Consider the following 20,781-nt stretch of genomic DNA (forward strand, 5'->3'; position numbering starts at 1 on the left):
CATGACATGCACCAAAGAGCATGATGAAGTTGGCCCTTTGCCCCTGAAGGCCAGAGGGAAAAAAGCGTATCTATAAACGTTCCATAGAACATAGTTCAACAAGGTGTTAATAGGTATCATGAAAACAAAACCTTAATCTCCAAATTCAAACAAACTTGAGGAACAGGGCCTTAAGCAAAGTTAAGGTTACTTTGCTGCAGGACTTGTCAGAGCCTTTAATGTGCGAATGAGCAGGGTGATGACTTAGGAAGGGCTATAAATAAGGTGACTACATAATTTATAATCCAAAACCTGACACGGTGGAGAGAAAAGAGGTGCTATTAATATAGTATCATGCCAAGACCACAAGCATAAACTAGGGCTGTCCCAGGCAGTACATGGTCACTCTGGCCTAAAATTATAGCATTTTTTTCTCTGTGTCACCTAAGGAAACCCTGCCTGCCCATCAGGCCAGCTCCACCACCCCTCACTGGCACTGCCACCCCATGGAACTCCATTCTTCCTTGGTTGGCACAGCCTGCCACCCAGGCTGCCAGGGTACGTGTCTGCACCCCACCCAGAACACAAGCCCTGGGAGGCGGGGTCCACAGAGACCCCTTCTCCATCCCCGGAGCCCCAGAATGGGGCTGAAATATACCCTGGCCACGACCCTGACCTCCCCTCCTTGGTGGCCCCAACGCAACATACATAAATGCCCCACAAACCCCAAAGCAGCTTTCTGCTCTAAGAGCCCGGCTCTCCTGGCAGGGACTCAACACCGAGGTCCACAGGAAGGGATCGGGTCTCTAGAGCATTCCTCAAGGCAGCCAGCTTTCCCACCGTGAGCCCCCCAGCCCGGTCCACCCTCCAGTCAGTCCCTTGACAGCGCCCCGCCCATATGGTTTCTGGAAAGACCCCTCCCAACCCACTCTGACCAAGGCAGGGCCCGCCCCCTGTGGCCACCACAGGCCCGGCATCTCCCCTGCTACGCTGTCTCCAGCCATCCATCCTTGCAGAAGGGACCCTCTACCAGGCCGTTCCGGGGCGGGCCCCAGTCCCAAGGATTGCTCAGCGTCCTTCCTGAGCCAAAGGGGACTCAGAAGCCCCCTTCTGTTCCCCTTACTCCCAAACCAGGGGGACAGAGCCCCTACCCAGCAGACTCAGCTGAGGCCCCAGGGAGAAAAAGATGCGGGAGGCTTACCCTGGAAGGAGCAGAGCCAGCTCCCCATGGAGAAGCCCTGCTACGGCCATGCCAGCCACGGCAGACAGGCAGGCAGGCAGGCAGGCGCTGGCAGCTGGGCCCCTGCTCCCCCCAGCTCCCCCTCCCCCCGCCCCCATTCCCAATCGATTCTGGGCGTCATCAGGAACATTAGGAGGCTGCCCTGCCCCCCGCCCATCCGCAGCCCAGCCACAGAAAAGCTCAGCTTGGCTTTCCCCATCCTGATGCCATTAAAAAGTTTAGGATGTGGTCAGGGGAGGAGAGCAGGAGAGCTGACCTTGAAGGGAGTGAGTGCCGCCTGGAGCCAGTGCTAGCTCTGCAGGAGCAAGGGCTGGAAGTTGGTCCTGGTTCTGCCCAGGCTTGCGCAGCATCTGGGACAGGTCAGTTAAAACGGGGGTAAAGCCACCTACCCTCGTAGGGAGCACGGGGATCAAGGTGAAAGACACAAACCTCCGGGGGTGCAGTGGAGTGGGGTCAGCGTCTAGGACTAGAGGCCAGCTGTGAAGCTCTGTGGGACCCCCCACCCCGGGCACGTCAGGCTGGCTCCCATGTCTGGAGCACCCACAGGGTGTGGCAGCACCCGGGCCCCAGCTCAATAAGCCAGAACTGCAAAGGTCTGGGCCCCTTGGGGGAGATCAATATATAGGAGGTGGACCCTGCCCCAAGTGGCCCGCTGCTTTTCTGAGGGGGACGCCCATGCACACGCGTCCTCGACCTCCTGTGTCCTGGGTCCCCCACGTGTGCAAAGGCCACAGGCACACTGGGGGATAGCTGTGACCAACCTAACGAGAAGAGATCGCTCCTCCAACCCTGCCCATCTAGCCGGTGCCTGAGCAGAGTGTGGGAGTGGACTCAGGAGACCAGCCACCCCAGCTGTCTCATCCCTGGGGCAGTGGGATGCCAGCAGCCTGAACCAGCTTTAGACCAAGCCCAGCATGAGTCTCAAGCCCAGCCCTGCTACCCTCTGGCCCTTGTAACTCTGAGCAACTCAGCTGAGACCTCCAAGCCTCAGTTTTGTCATCCTTCAAATGGACAGAAGAGCAGTTCTCTCACTCAGTTGTTACTGAGAAAGAAATGTGATAAGACACCTGCTGCTGGGCGGCTTGTGACACACAAGTGTCAAACGCCGTCCCTCCTAGATGGGAAAATCCTCTGGGGCGGACACAGGGCAAGGGATGGGAGAGGCCCTCCAAGGACCCGCCTGCCCCAGTGGGGGGCAAGGGCGGAGGGACCTCGACAGTGGCCTATGGTCTGTCCCTGTCCTAGAGTCCTCCCCAGGTCCCTGCGGCCAGCCCTTCTTGTCCCAAGAGGGACACCCACGGCCTAGCCTGGCCTGCCCCCACCTGAGGCTCAGAAGCAGACCCCAGGAAGGACTAAGGGCTCCTGTGCACAGCCTGCCGTGGTTCCTACGACTGCCCAGCAGTGTTGGACCTGCCCAACCACCGCCGGCTGCTCCTGACCCAAAGGGAAGGCCTAACCCCAGCAGCATCTTGGGCCGCCAGCCCGGAGACCTGAGCTCCCCCCACATCTTCCTCAGGCCCAGGATAGGCTCCCAACCCCCAGGCGGCCTGGGTCACAGCTCCCCAACTCGCTTCCGGTCGCCACTCCTGCCCTGGCCCGTTCACAGCCCTCCCAGGCCTCTCAAGCCGCTCTCCATCCCCGTCCTTAGAGGTCTCAAGACTCGGGACTTTTGTAGCCACTACTGCCTCTGCCTGGAGGCCCTTTCCCTGACCTTGACTCGGCTGGGCGGGTTTCCTGCTTGTCACTAAGATCTTCACACCAGTGTCACCTCCTGAGCGAGGACCCCCTTCCCCGCCCCGATTGCCTGATCTGAAGCAGCCTCCAGGGGGTCCATCCCACCTGGCGGGCTGCCCCTGACCTAGAGGCCCCACCCAGGTTGTGGCCCACGGGTGGGTTCCCAGACCGCCTTCCTGTGCACCTGCTCTGACCACCTCTGGGCCACCTCGTGGTGTAAGAGACCCCTCCCACGGCCCTCCAGTCCTACTGCTCCCTGTATGTCACCGCTCTGGGAACCGACACAGGCCACGGGGGGCGGAGGCATCAGCCCAGGCCTGACCCTTGGCAGATCCTCTGCCCGGAGGCTGAGCTCATGCTTTGGGAGGCTGCCACTGCCCCGATTCCCAGAGCAACTGCCCCCCTCCAACCACCACCAGGCTCCAGCCTCTGCCAGACCCTCTCTTGGTGCTCCAGCACCCACCTCCGGAGTCCCAGCCTCCCAGCCTCCCATGGGGGTGGGCACCTCCAGCACCTCGGAGAGCTGATGGCCAGTTCCACGGGGTGGGTGAGGGAGCCTGTGGGCCAGGAGTGGGGCCACCGTCCTCCCCTGCTGCTGCCACACGTCCCGCCTCTGCTGGGACTCTTGTTATGAGACCTGGAGCAGGGACAAAAGCAGCTCTGGGCGGCAGAAATCTCCCTTCCCCTGTCACAGGGCTCCACTGCCCTGGCCAACTGCTCCCGGCTCTCTGCTCCCTCCCCCAGCCCGGGGGTCTGTCTCTCTCGGACCTGCAGAGGCAGCAGGTGCCAGAGCGGGAAGGAGGGCGGCACCAACCGCAGCTGCAGCCTTTTGCTGCCACTGTGTCCCTCGGCAGGGGGCGTGTCTCTGTGATCAATCGGGCATTCATGGAGTGGCGCCTCCTCTCCCGGCACAGTAACAGCCCTGCGGGGTTGGGGTCCAGGCAGAGTCAGACCACCCAGCCCCCACCCTCAGCGGCCCCAGACCACCGTGCGGTGTGACCAGGAGGCAATCAGCAGGCCACACGGTGTGGACCATTCCCCTTCCCTCGAGAGACCAGGACGTAGCCATTCAAAATGACGGCAAAAAGGACACTGCCCTGGCACGGGGGTGGGGGGCACTTCCCATAGAACGCAATCAAATGTGAAGCAGTAAGATGCAAGTTTGGATACACCCCATGACTTAACTGCTTGAAACAACAACATGTGAACAGGAAAAAAGACCAGAAGGAATATGTCACAGTGGTGGGTGTGATTAGGTTAAATGGAGGGGTAATGGGAGTTCCTTCTTTTATCACTCAAATTTTTCTGTAATGAGATTATGGAGGGATGAAAGGAAAAGAAATTACTCTTTAATGAGTCTTGTGCCTGCAGGCACTTTCCATTTATTAACTCACTTGATTCCACCAGAGAAATGACATTATCCCATTTGTGGCTCAGAGAGGTTAAGTAATGCTTCCAAGGTCACACAGGAGGGACATTAGAGCTGGATCAGAGCCAGAACTCAGGCCCTCTGGATCAGAGAGGAGGCAATGAGGAAAGAATCCAGAAGGTGCTAGGGGCTCTCTCCAGTGGAGAAGAGGGTCAGGGTCAAGCCTGGCTGGAACCCTTCTCCAGCCAGTGGGGTATACAACTCCCACCCGCACTAGACCACTATGCCCACTTGGTGCCTCTGCCCATGCTCTGTCTCCAGGCCCCACATCGTCCTCCTCCTCCACACTTACACTCCCCCCTTCCTTCAGGCTGAGCTCACTCACACTTCCTCCAGGAAGTCTTCCCTGCAGCCCACTCATGGTGGTCAGCCCCTTCACCTCCCACAGCCCTGGCAGTGAGGGCAAACATCCTCGCCCGGGTGGACCACATGCCTCCTCACCCGTCTCCCCAGCCCCGCTCTTAACCCCTGCAACCCGCCCTCTGCCTGGTGGCCTGAGGGATGCCAACAACACCAGACGATCTTTGCTAACATCCTCCAACAGCTCCCATCACACTTAAAACAAACCAGTCCCCCTGCCCTTCACCACCTGCCTCTGCCGCCCTCCTCAACCTCATTTCACACTCCTCTTTACCCATACTTGTCTTCTTTCTCTTTTTTAACAAACAATCCATTCCTGCCTCAGGGTCCTTGCGTTACTTGTTCCCTCACCTGGAACAGCCTTCTCCCCCTTGTTTTTTCCCCGCCTAGGTTCTTCTCAGGCTCAGAAATGAGGAAAGGAGGATTGCCACCTTGAAAGGGGTTGTCTGGGCCTCCACATGAGCCTGTACCAGGCAGGGCTGTCCATGGGCCACATGACACGTCTTCCTCACCTTTCCATGCTAGCTGTCTGGCTTTCCCAGGGACCTGGTTCTGTCAACTGCCCGTGCCTTTGGCTCAAATTTCACTTGACCCTACCCAGGGCCCAGACTGCCCAGTCTGGCCTGTGACTGTTTTTGCCTCTCCAAACTTCTATGCCAATCAGATGACATGGACCCTGTCTTACCCTGCTGGCTGGAGTGTCATCAAAGCGGGAATTTGTGCCAAAGATGTTCATCACAGCATTATTTACCAAAGTGAAAAATAAGAGGGCCTCCCTGATGACGCAGTGGTTAAGAACCCACCTGCCAGTGCAGGTGACACAGGTTCGAGCCCTGCTCTGGGAAGATACCACATGCCGCGGTGCAACTAAGCCCATGTGCCACAACTACTGAGCCGGCGCTCTACAGCCCGCGAGCCACAACTACTGAGCCCGTGTGCCACAACTACTGAAGCCCGTGCACCTAGAGCCCGAGCTCCGCAACAAGAGAAGCCACCGCAGTGAGAAGCCCGTGCACTGCAACGAAGAGTAGCCCCCGCTTGCCGCAACCAGAGAAAAGCCCGCGTGCAGCAAAGAAGACCCAATGCAGCCAAAAATAAAATAAATAAAATAAAACAAATAAATTTATAAAAAAGAAAAAAGCAGATTTTCAAGTTGTATATGCAGCATGATTGCAAAGAGATTAAAAAAAAAAAAATGAAAGGATATAACCAAAATAGTAATAGTTACCTCTAGGGAAGATGATAGGCAATTTAACCCCTACATCAAACTTTCCGAATATTACAGAGTGGACTATCTTACTTTTTATCACTAGAAAAAGCCAATAGCTAACAGCTGTCCTCAACCCATTTGCCTTCAGAGCTGGTGCATCCAGCCCGAGCACCTGGCCTTACCCCTGCCCTGCCAGGAACCCTCTGCCCACCAGCAGGAGGACTAGATATTACACAATTAAAGCTCAAATGGCACAGGTCTGGGTGGTAGACAAGAAAGCTGATGGGAAGATGGGGATCATCTCAGACCCTGGAAGGGGAATGAGTGGGGGCAGGGAGGCTGGCAGAGGCTGGAGTTTGAATCGGGCTGTGTTTTCCAGGCTGAGTGACGTGGGCAAGTTGCCATGCCTCCCTGGGCCTCCATTTCCTCATCCCTAAGGGAAGCCAACAGTGGTACCCGCCTCCCAGATTTGGAGGAGCGTGAAAAGGAACGATGCACATAAAGCATGTGTCACTGCCCGTTCATTTTCAAAGGGATGTGGTCAGACATCAAGAAGAACTTCTGGGAACTGCTGCCTCCAGGCTGGTCAGGGAGCGGCCCAAGTTCCCTTGGCTCTTCCAGAAGAACCACTACCAACCCAGCTCCACCCTCGGCCCTGCGTACCTTCCTTGGAGCCAGCGGCCGTCACAGTGGCAGAGGCCGAGGTTGATCCAGTGGACGTCCGGCCCATGGGCTTGAGTGCTTCCCCCCGCGGCCGGGGGGCTTCAGGCCGCTGGGCTTCTGCATGGTGGTGCCACTCGGTGGGCAGAGAAGGGTCCGTGCAGGTCACGTGCTCTCCGCCATCGTCACTCACCTGTGGGCAGAGAACAGGAGGGATCACATCACAACGTCACCAGATGGCAGAGCTCCCCTGGCCCCATGAGGCAGGGACCAGGTTCACCCGCATTTTCTAGATAGGGAAACTGAGGTACAGAGAAGTGGCTGCAGGCGTGGGCCCAGCATGGCGGTGGCGCTGCCAGGACAGGTGTTCCAGTCTGCCAGACTCTGGGTCGGGCACACACTCTCTCTTACATCCGGGACCCAGGAGGTGAGAATCGGGAGCAAGCCGGCTCAGGGGTCTACAGCACAGGCTGTATTAACCCCAGCAGCCCCTTAGCAGGACCATGCAGGCCAGCACGGCCACCAACAGCTGAATGCAGCTCTCACCACAGAGCACTGGCCAGCAGATTCTGACATGCGTGGGCAACCCAGTGGGTCACTCTCCAGAGGCCCCCAGACCCTCTAGGACCAGCCAACAGCTCACATCCCTCAATGCAGGCTGGACAAAGCAACATCTAATTTGATCAACCAGCCTCACCACACAGGCCATACGCCAGCTTTGGGTTCACCATCCAGCACTCACCCACTCCACCCCAGGTGCGGGGACACACACACAGAGGAGCTTACACCTGCCTCAACCCCCCCGCCAGGATGGACTTGCTGTGCCCTCAGCCTGCCCTCCCGCAATTAACAGCTCCCTGTTTCATGACTAAGCAGAGAAGGATGCGATGCATATGGCATATAGGGCACTGGTGTTTGACAAAGGGGACTCCTGAGAGGGGAAGCCCCCAATCTCCATGGTGATCAGCTCAAGTCACTTGCAACCAAAGAAGTTCTGACTAATACAGAAGCCAACCCACAATGCTCACAGCAGGAATGTGTGTCCCCAGGTGACAGAAAGATGGGACTGGCTGCAGGGGAGTTGGGGGAGAGGCAGAAAGGACAGGCCCACATCCCTACGCCCCCACTGTCTTGTGTGCACACCCTCTCTTGTACTAGGTATTCACGTAGGGCTCACCACAGGCCAGGCCCTGTCCTGCCCCAGAGCCGCAGCAGGATGCGTCCTCCACCTAGCGGAGCACACTGTCAGTGGGGAGAGGGGATGCAGAGCACCGCGGACGGACAGAGGATTCTGGGAGAAAGCGTCACCCCCTCAGGACCTCGGGACAGGGGAAACCAGTGCCTTCTGGACGTTAAACTCATGCAGTAGGGGAATGCCACACCCTTTGCCCGTCCAGCCATATCCTTATCCCACTCATGGTCACAGAATATTATTCCTTTTTAGAGAACCCTTTTCTCCATTCTTGATCCATACGACTTATATGAGCTGACCCCCCCATCCCCACACCTAGAGTGGACACATGACCCAGGCCTGGCCAGAGCCCCATGGTTAGCTGAAGGAAGATCATGTGACCCAAGGAGCATCAGGGCCTGGACTCTGGCTGGAACCTTTAGGAAAAGGTGCTCTTCTTGCTCTGGGGCTGTCTAGGTGTGGGATGAAAGCCAGGAGCTGCAGGATTACCCCACAGAAGAGACTGCCAGGGAACAACGCCAACACAGAGAAAGCAGAGCTAAGTCCCAGGATTTGGAGGGCCTGGATCCAGCTGAACCTGAAGCTGGTCACTTGAGCCCCTCACTTACATCAGCCAACAAATCCTGACCACACAGGCATTGTTGTGTCTTTTTACCTAATTCTCTTTGAGGGGCACTGTCACTTGCAACCAAAGAAATTCTGACTAATACAGAAGCCAACCCACAATGCTCACAGCAGGAATATGGGTGCCCAGAAAGGCTCCAGGCCAGCAGGATGAGCCAACAACACTATTACCGTCCTGGCATAGCCATGGGAAGGATGAGCTCCTCACACAGGGTGGTTAGACATAAGAGCAAAGGAAAATGAGCTCCTGCAAGGCACAAAGTAGTGGCACCTACCTGCCCAGGTGAGCTGATGGGAGTATGAGGCATGCCTGCCAGTCTTGGCCTGCCCCGCAGAGTCCGCCAAATCACATTCTAATCCCCTGACCAACTCCCTGACACCCCAGGAATTCTGGAGCCCAGGAGTCACTCGCTGTCAGGCTTGGGTCAAGCTATAAATCATATATCTAATAAAGGTTATTTATTCACCAACATATAAAGAACCCTTACACTTACTAATAAGACCTAATAAAAAATGAACAAAAGATTTGAATACCCATTTCACCAATGAAGATACGTAAACAGCAATAAGCACGTGAAAAGATGACCTACATCATTAGTCACAAGGGCAATGTGGATCAAAGCCACAATGCGATACCACTTCACGCAGATTAGAATGGCTAAAATGAGAAAAACTGACAATATCAAGTGCTGATGAGGATGTGGAGTAATCAGGACAGATTGTTGGTGGAAATGAAGAACGGTGCAACCCCATTGGAAACCAGTTTGACAGTTGCTTAAAAAGTTAAATATATACCTACCATATGACCCAACCACCCAAGAGAAATAGACGCATATATTCATACAAACATTTGTAAAAAAAAAAAAAAATGTTCATAGTGACCTTATTCACAATAGCCAAAACATGGAAACAACCCAAATGTCCATCAACTGGTGGAATATATGCACACAAAGTTCATCTAGACAATAGTACACACTTGTCCCTTGGTATCCTTGGGGAACTGGTTCAGGATCCCTGTGGTTACCCAAATCCGAGGATGCTCAAGTCCCTCATATAAAATGGTATAGTGCAGTCAGCCCTCTGTATCTGCAAATGCAGAACCCAACTGTTGATATTTGCAACAATATGGATTAACCTCCAAAAACATTATACTAAGTGAAAGAAACCAGACACAGAAGACTACATATAGTTTGATTCCACTTATTTGAAATTTCAAAACTATAGACACAGAAAGCAGATCAGCAGTTGCCAGGGGTTGAGAGCAGGGACTGACTTCAAACAGGCACGAGAGAACTTTCTGGGTGGTAGAAATGTTCTAACACTGGATTGTGGTTATGGCTGCATACCTGTATGTTTATACTAAAAGTCATCAAACTGTACACTTAAAATGGATAGATTTAATAATGTGTAAACTAGATCTCAACTTAAAAAAAAAAATTCTATAAAAAATGAAATCCTTGGGCTTCCCTGGTGGCGCAGTGGTTAAGAATCCCCCTGCCAATGCAGGTCACACGGGTTCAAGCCCTGGTCCGGGAAGATCCCACATGCCGCGGAGTAACTAAGCCGATGTACCACAACTACTGAGCCTGAGCTCTAGAGCCCGCATGCCACAACTACTGAAGGCCGCGCAGAGCCCACACTCACAACAAGAAGCCACCACAATGAGAAGCCCGCGCACCTCAACGAAGAGGCCCCCCGCTGCAACTAGAGAAAGCCTGCGTGCAGCAACGAAGGCCCAACGCAGCCAAAAAAAAAAAAAAAAAAAAAAAAAAAATCCCTGAAGGCTCCCCCGTAGTGCGATGGCCTTCAAGGCCCTCCTCACCACCTCCAAGGCCCTCCCTCACCCACTCCACTCCAGCCACACTAGCTCACACTAAGCACACTCCAGCCTCAGGGCCTTTGCACATGCTGTTCCCTCTGCCTGGAATGCTTTTCCTTCAAATATCCAGTGTGTTGCTCATCTCCTCCAAGTATCTGCTCCAATGTCTCCTAAGATTACAACCCCTCTCCAGTCCTCCCCTGCTTTGTTTTTCTCTATTGCACAAGGACAAGACTTGAGTCTGTTTACTGTGGTATCCTTAGCACTGATGGGATGCCTGGTGCCTACAGGTGCTCAGGAAATCACTTGAATGGATGAATGATGCTGGCTTATGGGGATGAGAGGCCCGGGAGGCCCCCTCACCTCCTCAGGGCCCAGCCGCAGGACTGAGTTGATTGTAGTGATCAGCCCAGCTGGCCGTCTGACATCACAGCTTTTCATGCAGCTGGTCTAGACTCCTCACTAGCCACGGGCCCTCTGAGACAGGGACCAGGCATCATAACTGTGTCCAGCATTGGAGGCTCCCCAACCAGCCTTGCTGCCGATGACCCTGCATTTCCTCACCACTCGCCTGACAGTCTCCCACCTCCCAGACTCTGCTGTGCCATTTTCTCCCACCTGCTTCACTTCACCTATTCCAACCACATATGGAAACACTTAGCTCGATGCCTCCTCCTCCAGGAAGTCTCCCAGGACCTTTGACCCAGAGCCTCAGGATCACACACTGAGCCAAGGAGAGAGGAATACCGTTCTCCTACCTTCATCATGCCTCCTGGGAGCCCACGGGGTAACCCCAGGTGGGGCTACGGTCTCCTCTCTGAGAACCAGCCCCAGCATGGCGGCCTGGCACAGAGCTTGTGATTCGGAAACCCCCGTATGAGGGCACACGTGCTACGGCTCAGAGGACAAAGGCCTTCAAAGGCCACAAATCCCCAGGGGACACTGTTCTCACAGGAGGCTCTCACACTCACCCTCCTGCCCTCCCAGACCCTGATGACCCAGCAGCATCCAGCGTGAGGAACTATTGTGTGCCAGGCCTTACACCCTGATGAAGCGGTGGTCACCTTACAGGAGGAACACCCGATGCTCAAGAAAGTGCGGGATCGAGCCCAAAGTCACACGTGGCTCAGCAGCTGGGCTTGCAGCAGACCCAGGTCTAGCCCTCGCCTCCCTACACTGCCTGGCCCAGGCCTGGAATAACATTTGTGAGACCCCTGGCCTCTGGGGAGAGCGCCCACGTGCCTCACGACAAAGGAGACCAGAGGAGCTGGCGGGAGAGAGAAGAACCAAGGCTGCATTACTTGGCCCACCCAGTCCCACCCATGCCCCCGTGCAGGCCTCCGGTGCTGGGGGAGCACAGGGAAGGGGAGATGGAGAGGAGAATGGTGAAACAGGAAGAGGGGGAGGGGCTCCTTTATGACTCAGCCCTGCTTGTGGGACAGAGGAAGAGAGGGGGTTTCTTGGAAAAAGCTGGGACGTGGGGATAAGCTGGCCTCTGGCCACACTGCAGCCGATGGGGGAGGCCTGGGAGGAAGTAGATTTCAGTCTCATGGAGTCCAAACCCCAGACCCACCACGAGTGGCTGTGGGAACCCTGGCTCAGCACGAACCTCAGTGTCATCACCTGTAAAATGGGGGGGAAAGCAACTGCTGCTGCGTGGGGAGCACGGATGAGCGGGTCCGAGGAGACGCCCCACGAATGTCCTCTGTGCCCGGCACGCAGGTGTGTGGAAATGGTAAGCATCACTACGATCTGGTCTCTATTACGTTCTCCAAAGGCCCGGGATGCACACCCCGCCTCCCCCAGGGAGCCGGGGCCCCGACGAGGCGGGAGTGGGAGAGGGCGAGCAAGGGCGGGTGGCGTTCAGACCAACAGGCCCCCTTTGTGCCGCCCTCAATTACCATTTACCAAAGACAACCCGGGCTGCATTTCAGGGTTTCCATTTCAAGCTGCCCTGGGGGTGGCGGGCCGCAGCTTCGGGGGTGGGGGCGGGGGGGATGAGGCCCAAGCACTTTCCACCAATCAGCGGCCCAGGGTGCGGCCCCGACAGAAGGGGAAAGATGCCAACTAGGACAGTGGAAAGCCCATGTCCCTTGTGCCAGCGTCGCCAGAGGGCATGGGAGGGCGGGCACCAGGAAGCATGCTCCCAGCACCAGACCTCAGCTCAGAGACCTGCGCCAGAGCCACACCCTGGGCTCTCTTGCTGCCCAGCAGAGGCAGCTCTCTGGGGGGCTGCTCCTCCTCCCCACCCCAGGGGTCCCAGCAGTTGGGGTGCCCATGCTCCCCCCACCTCCTGAGCCTGTGACCCATGTGCCGGGCCCATGGTAGCCAGAGATGGACTTAGTGTGGCCCCTGCCCACTCACCGCAAAGCCCAAGAGGCTCCAGACCACAGCAGCGCCACGGGGCGAAGGGGGTGGGAGGAGGAGGGCTGTAACTGGGAGCAACCGGGTGGGGGGCTGGGTCCAGGCTGGGGAAGACGGCGGGGCACAGACTCCGCTCTGCCAGGTCAACCAAACAGCTAAGGATTTAGAACTGCCTAAAAATGTCTGGGGGTGGCTATCCAGAGACTGAAAGGGACCCCTGGCGGGGGCAGGGGGTCTCCCAATCGTGCCCAGGCATCAGGCTGAGGGGATGAGAAGCCACGGAGGACATCAAGCAAAGGATCCGGCAGATCGGATGAGCATTCAGCAAAACCTCTGGGAGCCAATGAGGATGACGGGGTGCTTGTGACAGACAGGGATCCAGAGGCCTGAACTGAGACAGAGGCAGGAGCTGGAGGGGACAGAGCGGGGACAGATGCCGAGCAGGTGACAAGTACTGGTTGAGGAGGGCAGGTGGGAGGGATGGCAGTGCTGGAGGATGGCGGAATGCAGAACCTCTCAACACCTGGAGGGCCCTGGGAGCAGGAAGGGGCCAGGGTGGGGAGCTCATCTGGGGACAGGTCTGGGTTGTGAAGTGACTGAGGCCTGGGGCGCCCACTTGGTGTGTAGTATAGGGGCTGGAGGAGAAGAAGAAAGGGACCAGAGGGCACCGACCTGACAGCACCCTGATGACAGCCGGGCCAGCTTTCCAGGAGAGGATGTTGTTAGGCTGGAGAGCAGCTGGGCCTCCCCAGTCATCAGGGAAATGCAAATCCAAGCTGCAAGGAGATCCCGTTTGCCACCCAATCAGATGGGCGAAAAGTCAAAAAGCCAGGTGATACCAAGTTGCTAGAAAGGCCTCGGGGAAAGGGCCGGTGGGCCAAGGGCTGGGCGAAGGGCGGGCACAGCCTGGGGGAGCAGTGCAGGTGCAGTGGAGACTCAGCCGGGGACCTTGGCCGAGGGTCCTGGAGGCGCCTACACGGCGCTTATTCACAGCATCCCGTGCAACAGCCAAGAAATGCAGTTTCGGGGATGGGAACGGGGCTGGGGTCGGGCAACTGGGGCTTCATTTCTATTTGTAAGATTTGCTTCTTCCTCCTCCTCTCTTTTTTTTCTTTTAGGCCGTGCCAAATGGCATGTGGGATCCTAGCTCCCCAACCAGGGAAGGGATCAAACCTGCCCCCCCTGCACTGGAAGCGCGGAGTCCTTGACGCTGGACCGCCAGGGAGAGTCCAGAGATTTGCTCAAGTCCTGCAGGGCTGTACATGGGAGTTCACTGTGCCCTGTCTATTCTTTTTCAGTGCCTAAAATATTTCAGAACATTTTTAGTAAAAAAATTTAAAGACAGACACGCAGGGGAGGCGGAGAGGAAACATTTTCCTCCCCTCCCCATGCACACCCACCAAGAGGAATGGGGGGCAGGCCCCAGAGTGAACCCCATGGGTGCTGACCGCCAGGCTCCCAACGGCGGACCCCTATGTGGGCGTGGCGTGGGCCCCCCAGCTGCCCCACGGGGCATCCCAACACTCCCGCCTGCAATAGAAACCCAGTGCTACCCCCACCCCCATATCCAGCAGGGGCCCAAGGGCGAGTGTGACCACCGCCCCCGTGAGCCTCAGCCCAGCCGGCACCCACTGCTTGTCCCATCCTGCTTGGAAAAGAGGCCCATTTTGTTCGCATGCGACTGAGGTTCAGGGAATTTCACCCAGTGGTGAAGCGAGAATCCCCACGTGCAAGCAGAGAGCAGAGCAGAGCTGGGAGAGCCCCCTCCCTGCGAGTCCTGCCAGCTCACACCAGCTGCCCCTCAGGCCTGGGAGAGCGGAGGAGACGGCGCCTGTCTGCCCGCGCCCCAGCCCCCCACCCACCCCTGCTCTCCCCGGTCAGGTGAGGCCGCGGGGCGGGCTGCGTGAGCCCAACATTCGCACAGGGGCCGGCCAGCAGCGGGAGATGGGACGGGAGACCCCAGGAAGAACGGGGTGGTGGTGGGCCCGGCTTGGGGCCCCGAGTCGCCCTGGGAGTACCCAGGGGCCTGGCGGCCATCCAGAACCAGCGTGGGGAAGGGACCCAGCCAAGCCTCCCAGCAGGGCTGGGGCAGGAACCCAGGCCACACCAGCTGATATGGCCTCAAGGACGGGGAGGGAGGACGACGCTGGGAAGACGGCAGGGCACGCGTGCCAGCAGCTCGGACATGGAGTGCTGGGGCACCCACGGGGCTGAGCGGGGAAGGGCAGACCGACCTAAGAGCCCCAGTCGACTCCCCACTTCCCTGGCACCTGCCGGGGGCAGACAAGCAGGGGCTGAGGCCGGAAGGCTGGCATCCAGTCCCACACACTCACCATCCTACCATCCTCACGGCCTCTGAGCTCAGGGCTGTGGTTCTTACTTTGTAAAGTCAGCTGGTATCTTCCGTGTCCTGCCAACCCCTGGGGTGACTGCAGAGCCCTGGGAAGGGCCACCCTGTCAGTCCTACCTGAGCTGGCCACACTGGGGTGTGGCCATCCTCCCCTCGAGCTTGGAGTTCAGATCCTGTCTCCCGGCAAAGGGGATCAGGGCTGGGAATTGGTTAGGACTCCGCGCTCTCACTGCTGAGGGCCAGGGTTCGATCCCTGGTCAGGGAACTAAAATCCCATAAGCCATGTGGGGCAGCCAAAAAAAGAAAAATAGAAAAAAAGGATCAGGGCTGTGTCAGGTCTAGGGAGGGAAGGAACGTCAATATACTTCCCTGTCTTACCCACACACATGCACGCACACAGCTGGCAGGCTCAGAACCAGGGCACAGCCATGGCCCCAGAACCCACTCCTGGCTGTGTGGCCACCCACAGCCCCAGCAACTGGACATCTGTAGCCCTCCTGCGACTGGCCCAGGACACTGGGCAGGCATCACCCTGGCTCTGCCGGATGGGGTCCCCCATCAGGCCCAAAAAGAAGGGCTGGGGAACAACACACCTCAAGTTGCCCCCTGACCCACCTTTATTCCCATTTCACAGAATGGGAAAACTGAGGCCCAGGGCACAGGAGTGAAGCAAACAGGACAGTGAGAGTCAGCTGCCCAAATGAAGAAAACCTGTGCTGGCCAAGAAGGTCCCTGAGACCAGACAGAGTCAGAGGCCCAAGGAGGGGAGGGGCCTGCTGAGGTCACCCAGAGATCAGGGGAAAAGGAAGGAACGGGCTCTGGTATCCTGCCTTCCAGGCCAGATGCTGACCCAGTCATCTTTCACTACTGCCTCCTTCACTTCTGGTTTCCATGGCAGCCCATCCAACACATCCAGGCCAGGGGCCAGCTGCAGGAAAGTCACCCCCATCTCCTGGGTTCTCCTCCCCAACCCAGCCTGTCAGGCCTCCACCCTGTCGGGGTGGAATTTGCACACGCAACTAAAAATTACCCCTGAGCAAAGGAGAGTCTTTACAATAAGTGGTGCTGGATCAAATGGACAGCCATGTGGGAAAAAAATCATACTCCCTTCTGCGGCTGGCAGAGTAATGGCCCCATCCCCAGTACTTGTGAACATGTCAGTTTACGTGGCAAAAGGGAATTAAGGTTGCAGAGAGAACAGTTGCTATTCAGCTGACCAGAGAGAAGAAGGTTATTCTGAATTGTCCAGGCAGACTCAATGTAATCACAAGGGTCCTTATATGTGGAAGGGGGGCGGCAGGAGAGAGAGAAGCAAAGAGATGGCAGCCTGCAAAGGACCCGGTCCAACATTGCTGGCTTTGAGGATGGAGGCAGGGGCCAACAGCCAAAGGATGCGGGAGGCCTCTAGAAGCTGGAAGAGGCTTCTAGAAACAGATTTTTCCTTAGAGCCTCTAGAAGGAACGCAGCCCTGCTGACATCCTGCTTTTAGCCTGGTGAGATCCATTTCAGACTTCTGACCTCCAGAAGTGTAAGATAATACATTTATGTTGTTTTAAACCACTAAATCTGTGGTCATTTGTTATAGTAGCCACAGGAAACTAATACACTTACTTCACATCGTACACAACAATCAACTCCAGATGGAGAGCAGATCTAAATGTGAAAGGTAAAACAATACAGTTTTTAGAAGTAGACATGAAAGAAGATCTGCCTTAACACTGGAGCAGGCAAAGATTTCAACCCAGGAAGTGCTGAAAATAACGGAAAAGATGGATAAAACTGGACAATATTTAGAGCTTCTGTGCATCAAATGATACCAATGGGGGTGGGTGGGGAGGGAGAGAGAGAAAGAATTTGTAATTCCTGTATTGTACAAAGGATTCCTATTCAGAATATGGAAATAACTCCAAAAATCGAGTTAGAAAAATCAGCAAAAGACTTGAACAGGCACTGCACCAAAAAAAAAAGGGGGGTGGGTAATCAAAAGACCAATAAAACAGGTGAAAGATGTTCACCTTCATTAGCCATCATGACAACACTACATCCACCGGAATGTATAAAATGAAACACGGACCACACCAAGTGTTGGTGAGGATGTGGAATATCCAGAACGCTCATGCACTGCTAGTAGGAGTGGAAATTGGTGTAAGCAATGTGGAAAACAGTCTGGCATTACACACTACAGCTGAGCATGACCCAGCAATCCCACTCCTAGCTATGCCACCACGGAAAAGTGCACATACATGCACCAAAGATGTGGACTATTCTTAATGCTCCCGAACTGAAAATAACCCAAATTATCCCTCCATCAGAATGAGTAAATAAGTGGTGGTTTATTCACACAATGGAATAAAGCACAGCAATGAGAATGTACAAACTATCAGTACAGCCACATGCAACAATATGTATGAACCTTGTGAATCCTGAGTGAAAGAAGGCAGATGTAAAAGTGCTTAGAGTGTGACTGTATGCTTCCATTTTAAAAAGAAGTTCAGGACTTCCTTGGTGGCGCAGTGGTTAGGAATTCGCCTGCCAATGCAGGGAACATGGGTTCAAGCCCTGGTCTGGGAAGATCCCACATGCTGCGGAGCAACTAAGCCTGTGCACCACAACTACTGAGCCTGCGCTATAGAATCCACGAGCCACAACTACGGAGCCTGAGTGCCACAGCTACTGAAGCCTGTGCACCTACAGCCCAAGCTCCGCAACAAGAGAAGCCACAGCAATGAGAAGCCTGTGCACCGCAATGAAGAGTAGCCCCCGCTCGCCACAACTAGAGAAAGCCTGTGCGCAGCAACGAAGACCCAACGCAGCCAAAAATAAAAATAAATAAATTAAATTAAATTAAAAAAATAAAAATAAAAAAAAAGAAGTTCAAAGGCAGGCAAAATTTATTATGGTGCTAGAAATCAGGGAAGGGGGTCACGCTTGGGTGGCCTGGAGAAGGGATGAACCAGGCAGGGGGCCATGGTTACCAGCAGGGCCAGCCAGGGCTGCTGGCGGAGGGGAAAGAAGGCGGGGAGGAGGGGCAGAACTTAGTGGTCCCAGGGGTGAGGTCAGTCGCTAACAAGCTCTCAAAGTCAGTGTTTTCTTTTACTGCTTCCAGAAAGGCACTCCCCACCTCAATGCCCCCCAGCCACCAAATTCTGGCGGAGTGCCACCACCACCCCACGCACACTCTGTCACATCTGCAGGCCTTTGCACACACTGTTCCCTCTGCTAGAATACCCTTCCTCTCATTCGCTGGCATAATCCCTAGCCTCTCTCACTGAGAGCAGCTTTAAAGGGCAGGTTCTTTGCATATCTTGTTGGTTTCAGGACTCGCGGTACCTAGGACAGCGCCCAGCACAGAGAGAAGCTCAAAAGATGTCTAAGGAACACATGAATGAATTAAATGCACTCCTCTGCCTCCATCATCCTTCCCATGTTGACTTGGAGGCCCACAATAGCTTGTCACACCCCATGGCCACACTCACCAGTCGGCTTGGAGCGATCTTTGGAAAGGACAGAGAGGACTAACTCACATTCTTCTGAATCCCAGCACCGAGCACACCCGACACAGAGCCAGTGCTCACCAGTGGATCCAACAAACAAAGAATCAGGTAGTGAGCTCCCTGTCTCTGGAGGGAATCAAGGAGAGACTGGGGCCTGCTGCTGCCCTGAGAGGCTCTCATGAGCTTGCACAGCTATCATTACTGTCAGCAACATTAACCAGAACCTGCTGAGCCCCGCCCCACGCCCCCAGGGCTGGTCCACTGCAGCAGTGCTCTTCACTGCGCCTGACTCTGAACCTGTGCGGTGTGCTGGGTGTGGCGGTTCAGAGGGGATGAGGCTCTATCCCCTGCCAAGCTGCTTCAGCCCAAGGAATTCCCGACCAGTAACATTTGCTCTGCTGCAGGCATGTCGGAGCCCTTTACAGATATTAACCTGTTCAGTCTTCACAGCAGCCCTGTGCGGAAGATACTGTTGGGAGCTCTACTAACAGGGAAACTGAGGCCCAGAGCTGGCAAGTCGCTTGCCCGGGATGACACACTGAGCAGTGGCAGGTGGGAATCGAACTCAGGCCCTCTGGCCACGGAGTTCACATTTTTTTTTTTAATTAATTTACTAATTTATTTTTATTTTTGGCTGCATTGGGTTTTCTTCATTGCTGGGCATGGCTTTCTCTAGTTGCGGCGAGTGGGGGCTACTCTTAGTTGCGGTGCGCAGGCTTCTCATTGCGGTGGCTTCCCTTGTTGTGGAGCATAGGCTCTAGGCGCGCGGGCTTCAGTAGTTGCGGCTCACGGGCTTAGTTGCTCCGCGGCATGTGGGATCTTCCCAGACCAGGGCTCGAACCCATGTCCCCTGCATTGGCAGGCAGATTCTTAACCACTGTGCCACCAGGGAAGTCTGGAGTTCACGTTCTTAACCACTGCTCTTTACTTCCTCAGAACTGGGACCAATGCTCCTACAGGCACAGGGTTGCAGGAACAAGGGAACAGATTTAAGCAGGAGGTCATGAGGCTGCCCCACGGCCCTGGGTGACAAGGCCGTGGTCCGCAGCACCTCTGCCAAGCTGTCCTGGCCCCCACCCGCCTCTGGCCTGTTTCCTGGGGACCCCCTCCCACCCAGCACCCTGATTCCAGCTTCCCTGAACTTCTCATTGCTCCTGAAGACACCCCAGCCCATTGCCTGCTCTGCTGGAATGCCTTCACCCCTCTTTCTGCCCCCTAGCCAAGTCCGGGAGCCAAGTGGGTGTGTCCGGAGCTCTCTGCACACCCCTGTATCACAGCCCCTGAAGCCTCCTAGCAGGATGGGGATTCTCCAGCAGGGACCAGTCTGGCTCCTGGCTCACGAGGGTCTCACCCACCCCTGGAGCCCATTAGGCCCTCATGGAGGGGGCTGGCTGCGAGCATCAGCCCCAGCTCTTGGCTCCCACAGCTGCTGGTAAGGGACCCTCCAGGAGGATTAGAAAGATCAGAAGGTGGCCGCCTTCTTCCCCCCCACAGCCCCCCCCCCATTCTAGACGTTGCTTCACGGGGACCCTACCCCAGAACCAGGACCACGCTGTCCAGCCCCTCCCTGGAGCTGCTGCCCCTCACTCAGGCTTCATGTTATATATAGCAGCGGCTTGCACGAGACAACGTGACAATGCGAAGACACTCCAAACTCCTCATCCCCCTCGATTCCAGCTGCTAGAAAGCTCAGAGTCAAATTACCGCCGATAGAAGGTGCCGAAGCTCCTCCAGCTTCATCTGATGTTTGCTACCCAGGGTTTCTCCTTGCTCTGATTTTCTCACATCCTTTTCATCTCGTTATACTGCATTTATCTTTGTAAATCACCTCAAGTCCTTTCTGGAATTGGACAAAGAAACACAGGAGACCCTTCAGATGCCTTCCCTCCTCTGCTCCGAGTTCCCAGTGCCCAGCTGAACGGGAAAGAAGCTGAATGTGAGCTGGTTGAGCGAACTTACAAGCAGATGAAGTTATGCAGGAACAGTTTACAGCAGAAAAGGGAACAGCAAGAGCGGAATCAGGATACAAGGTAGCAAAAAAAACCAAAAAAAAACAAATCGAAAAACACCAAACGTCATTCCCTCCTTCATCGCAGGGTCCAACAACCAGATGCCCGACTTCACAGTGGACTTGAAGAATGGTGGGCTCCATGCTGAACCCCCCCGCCGGACGCTCGACACCCTGCCGCCCAAACTTCTCCTTCACTTTTCTTTCCTGTGCCCATACGGAAGGCACTCCCTGTCTACCCAAGTCCACCCATCCTCGGGACGCGGGCCCAGTCCTTTTCCCCCCCCCAAAGAGCCTCCTCAGCCATCCCACCCACCC

At 55.7% G+C, this 20,781-nt stretch overlaps 1 protein-coding gene across 1 annotated transcript in view; it reads right to left on the reverse strand.

Annotated features, from left to right (window-relative positions):
* The window catches only part of CLIP2 (CAP-Gly domain containing linker protein 2), a 58,143-nt gene extending 51,342 nt beyond the window's left edge, over nucleotides 1-6,801 (reverse strand). Inside the window, 2 exon segments of the mRNA XM_036826687.1 lie at nucleotides 6,616-6,687; nucleotides 6,690-6,801. Coding sequence (XP_036682582.1) covers nucleotides 6,616-6,687; nucleotides 6,690-6,738 — 121 coding nt within the window. The 5' untranslated portion in view covers nucleotides 6,739-6,801.
* Nucleotides 6,802-20,781: the final 13,980 nt, after the last annotated feature.

The sequence above is a fragment of the Balaenoptera musculus genome, chromosome 15, assembly GCF_009873245.2.
Source record: "Balaenoptera musculus isolate JJ_BM4_2016_0621 chromosome 15, mBalMus1.pri.v3, whole genome shotgun sequence".
Taxonomy (NCBI): domain Eukaryota; kingdom Metazoa; phylum Chordata; class Mammalia; order Artiodactyla; family Balaenopteridae; genus Balaenoptera; species Balaenoptera musculus.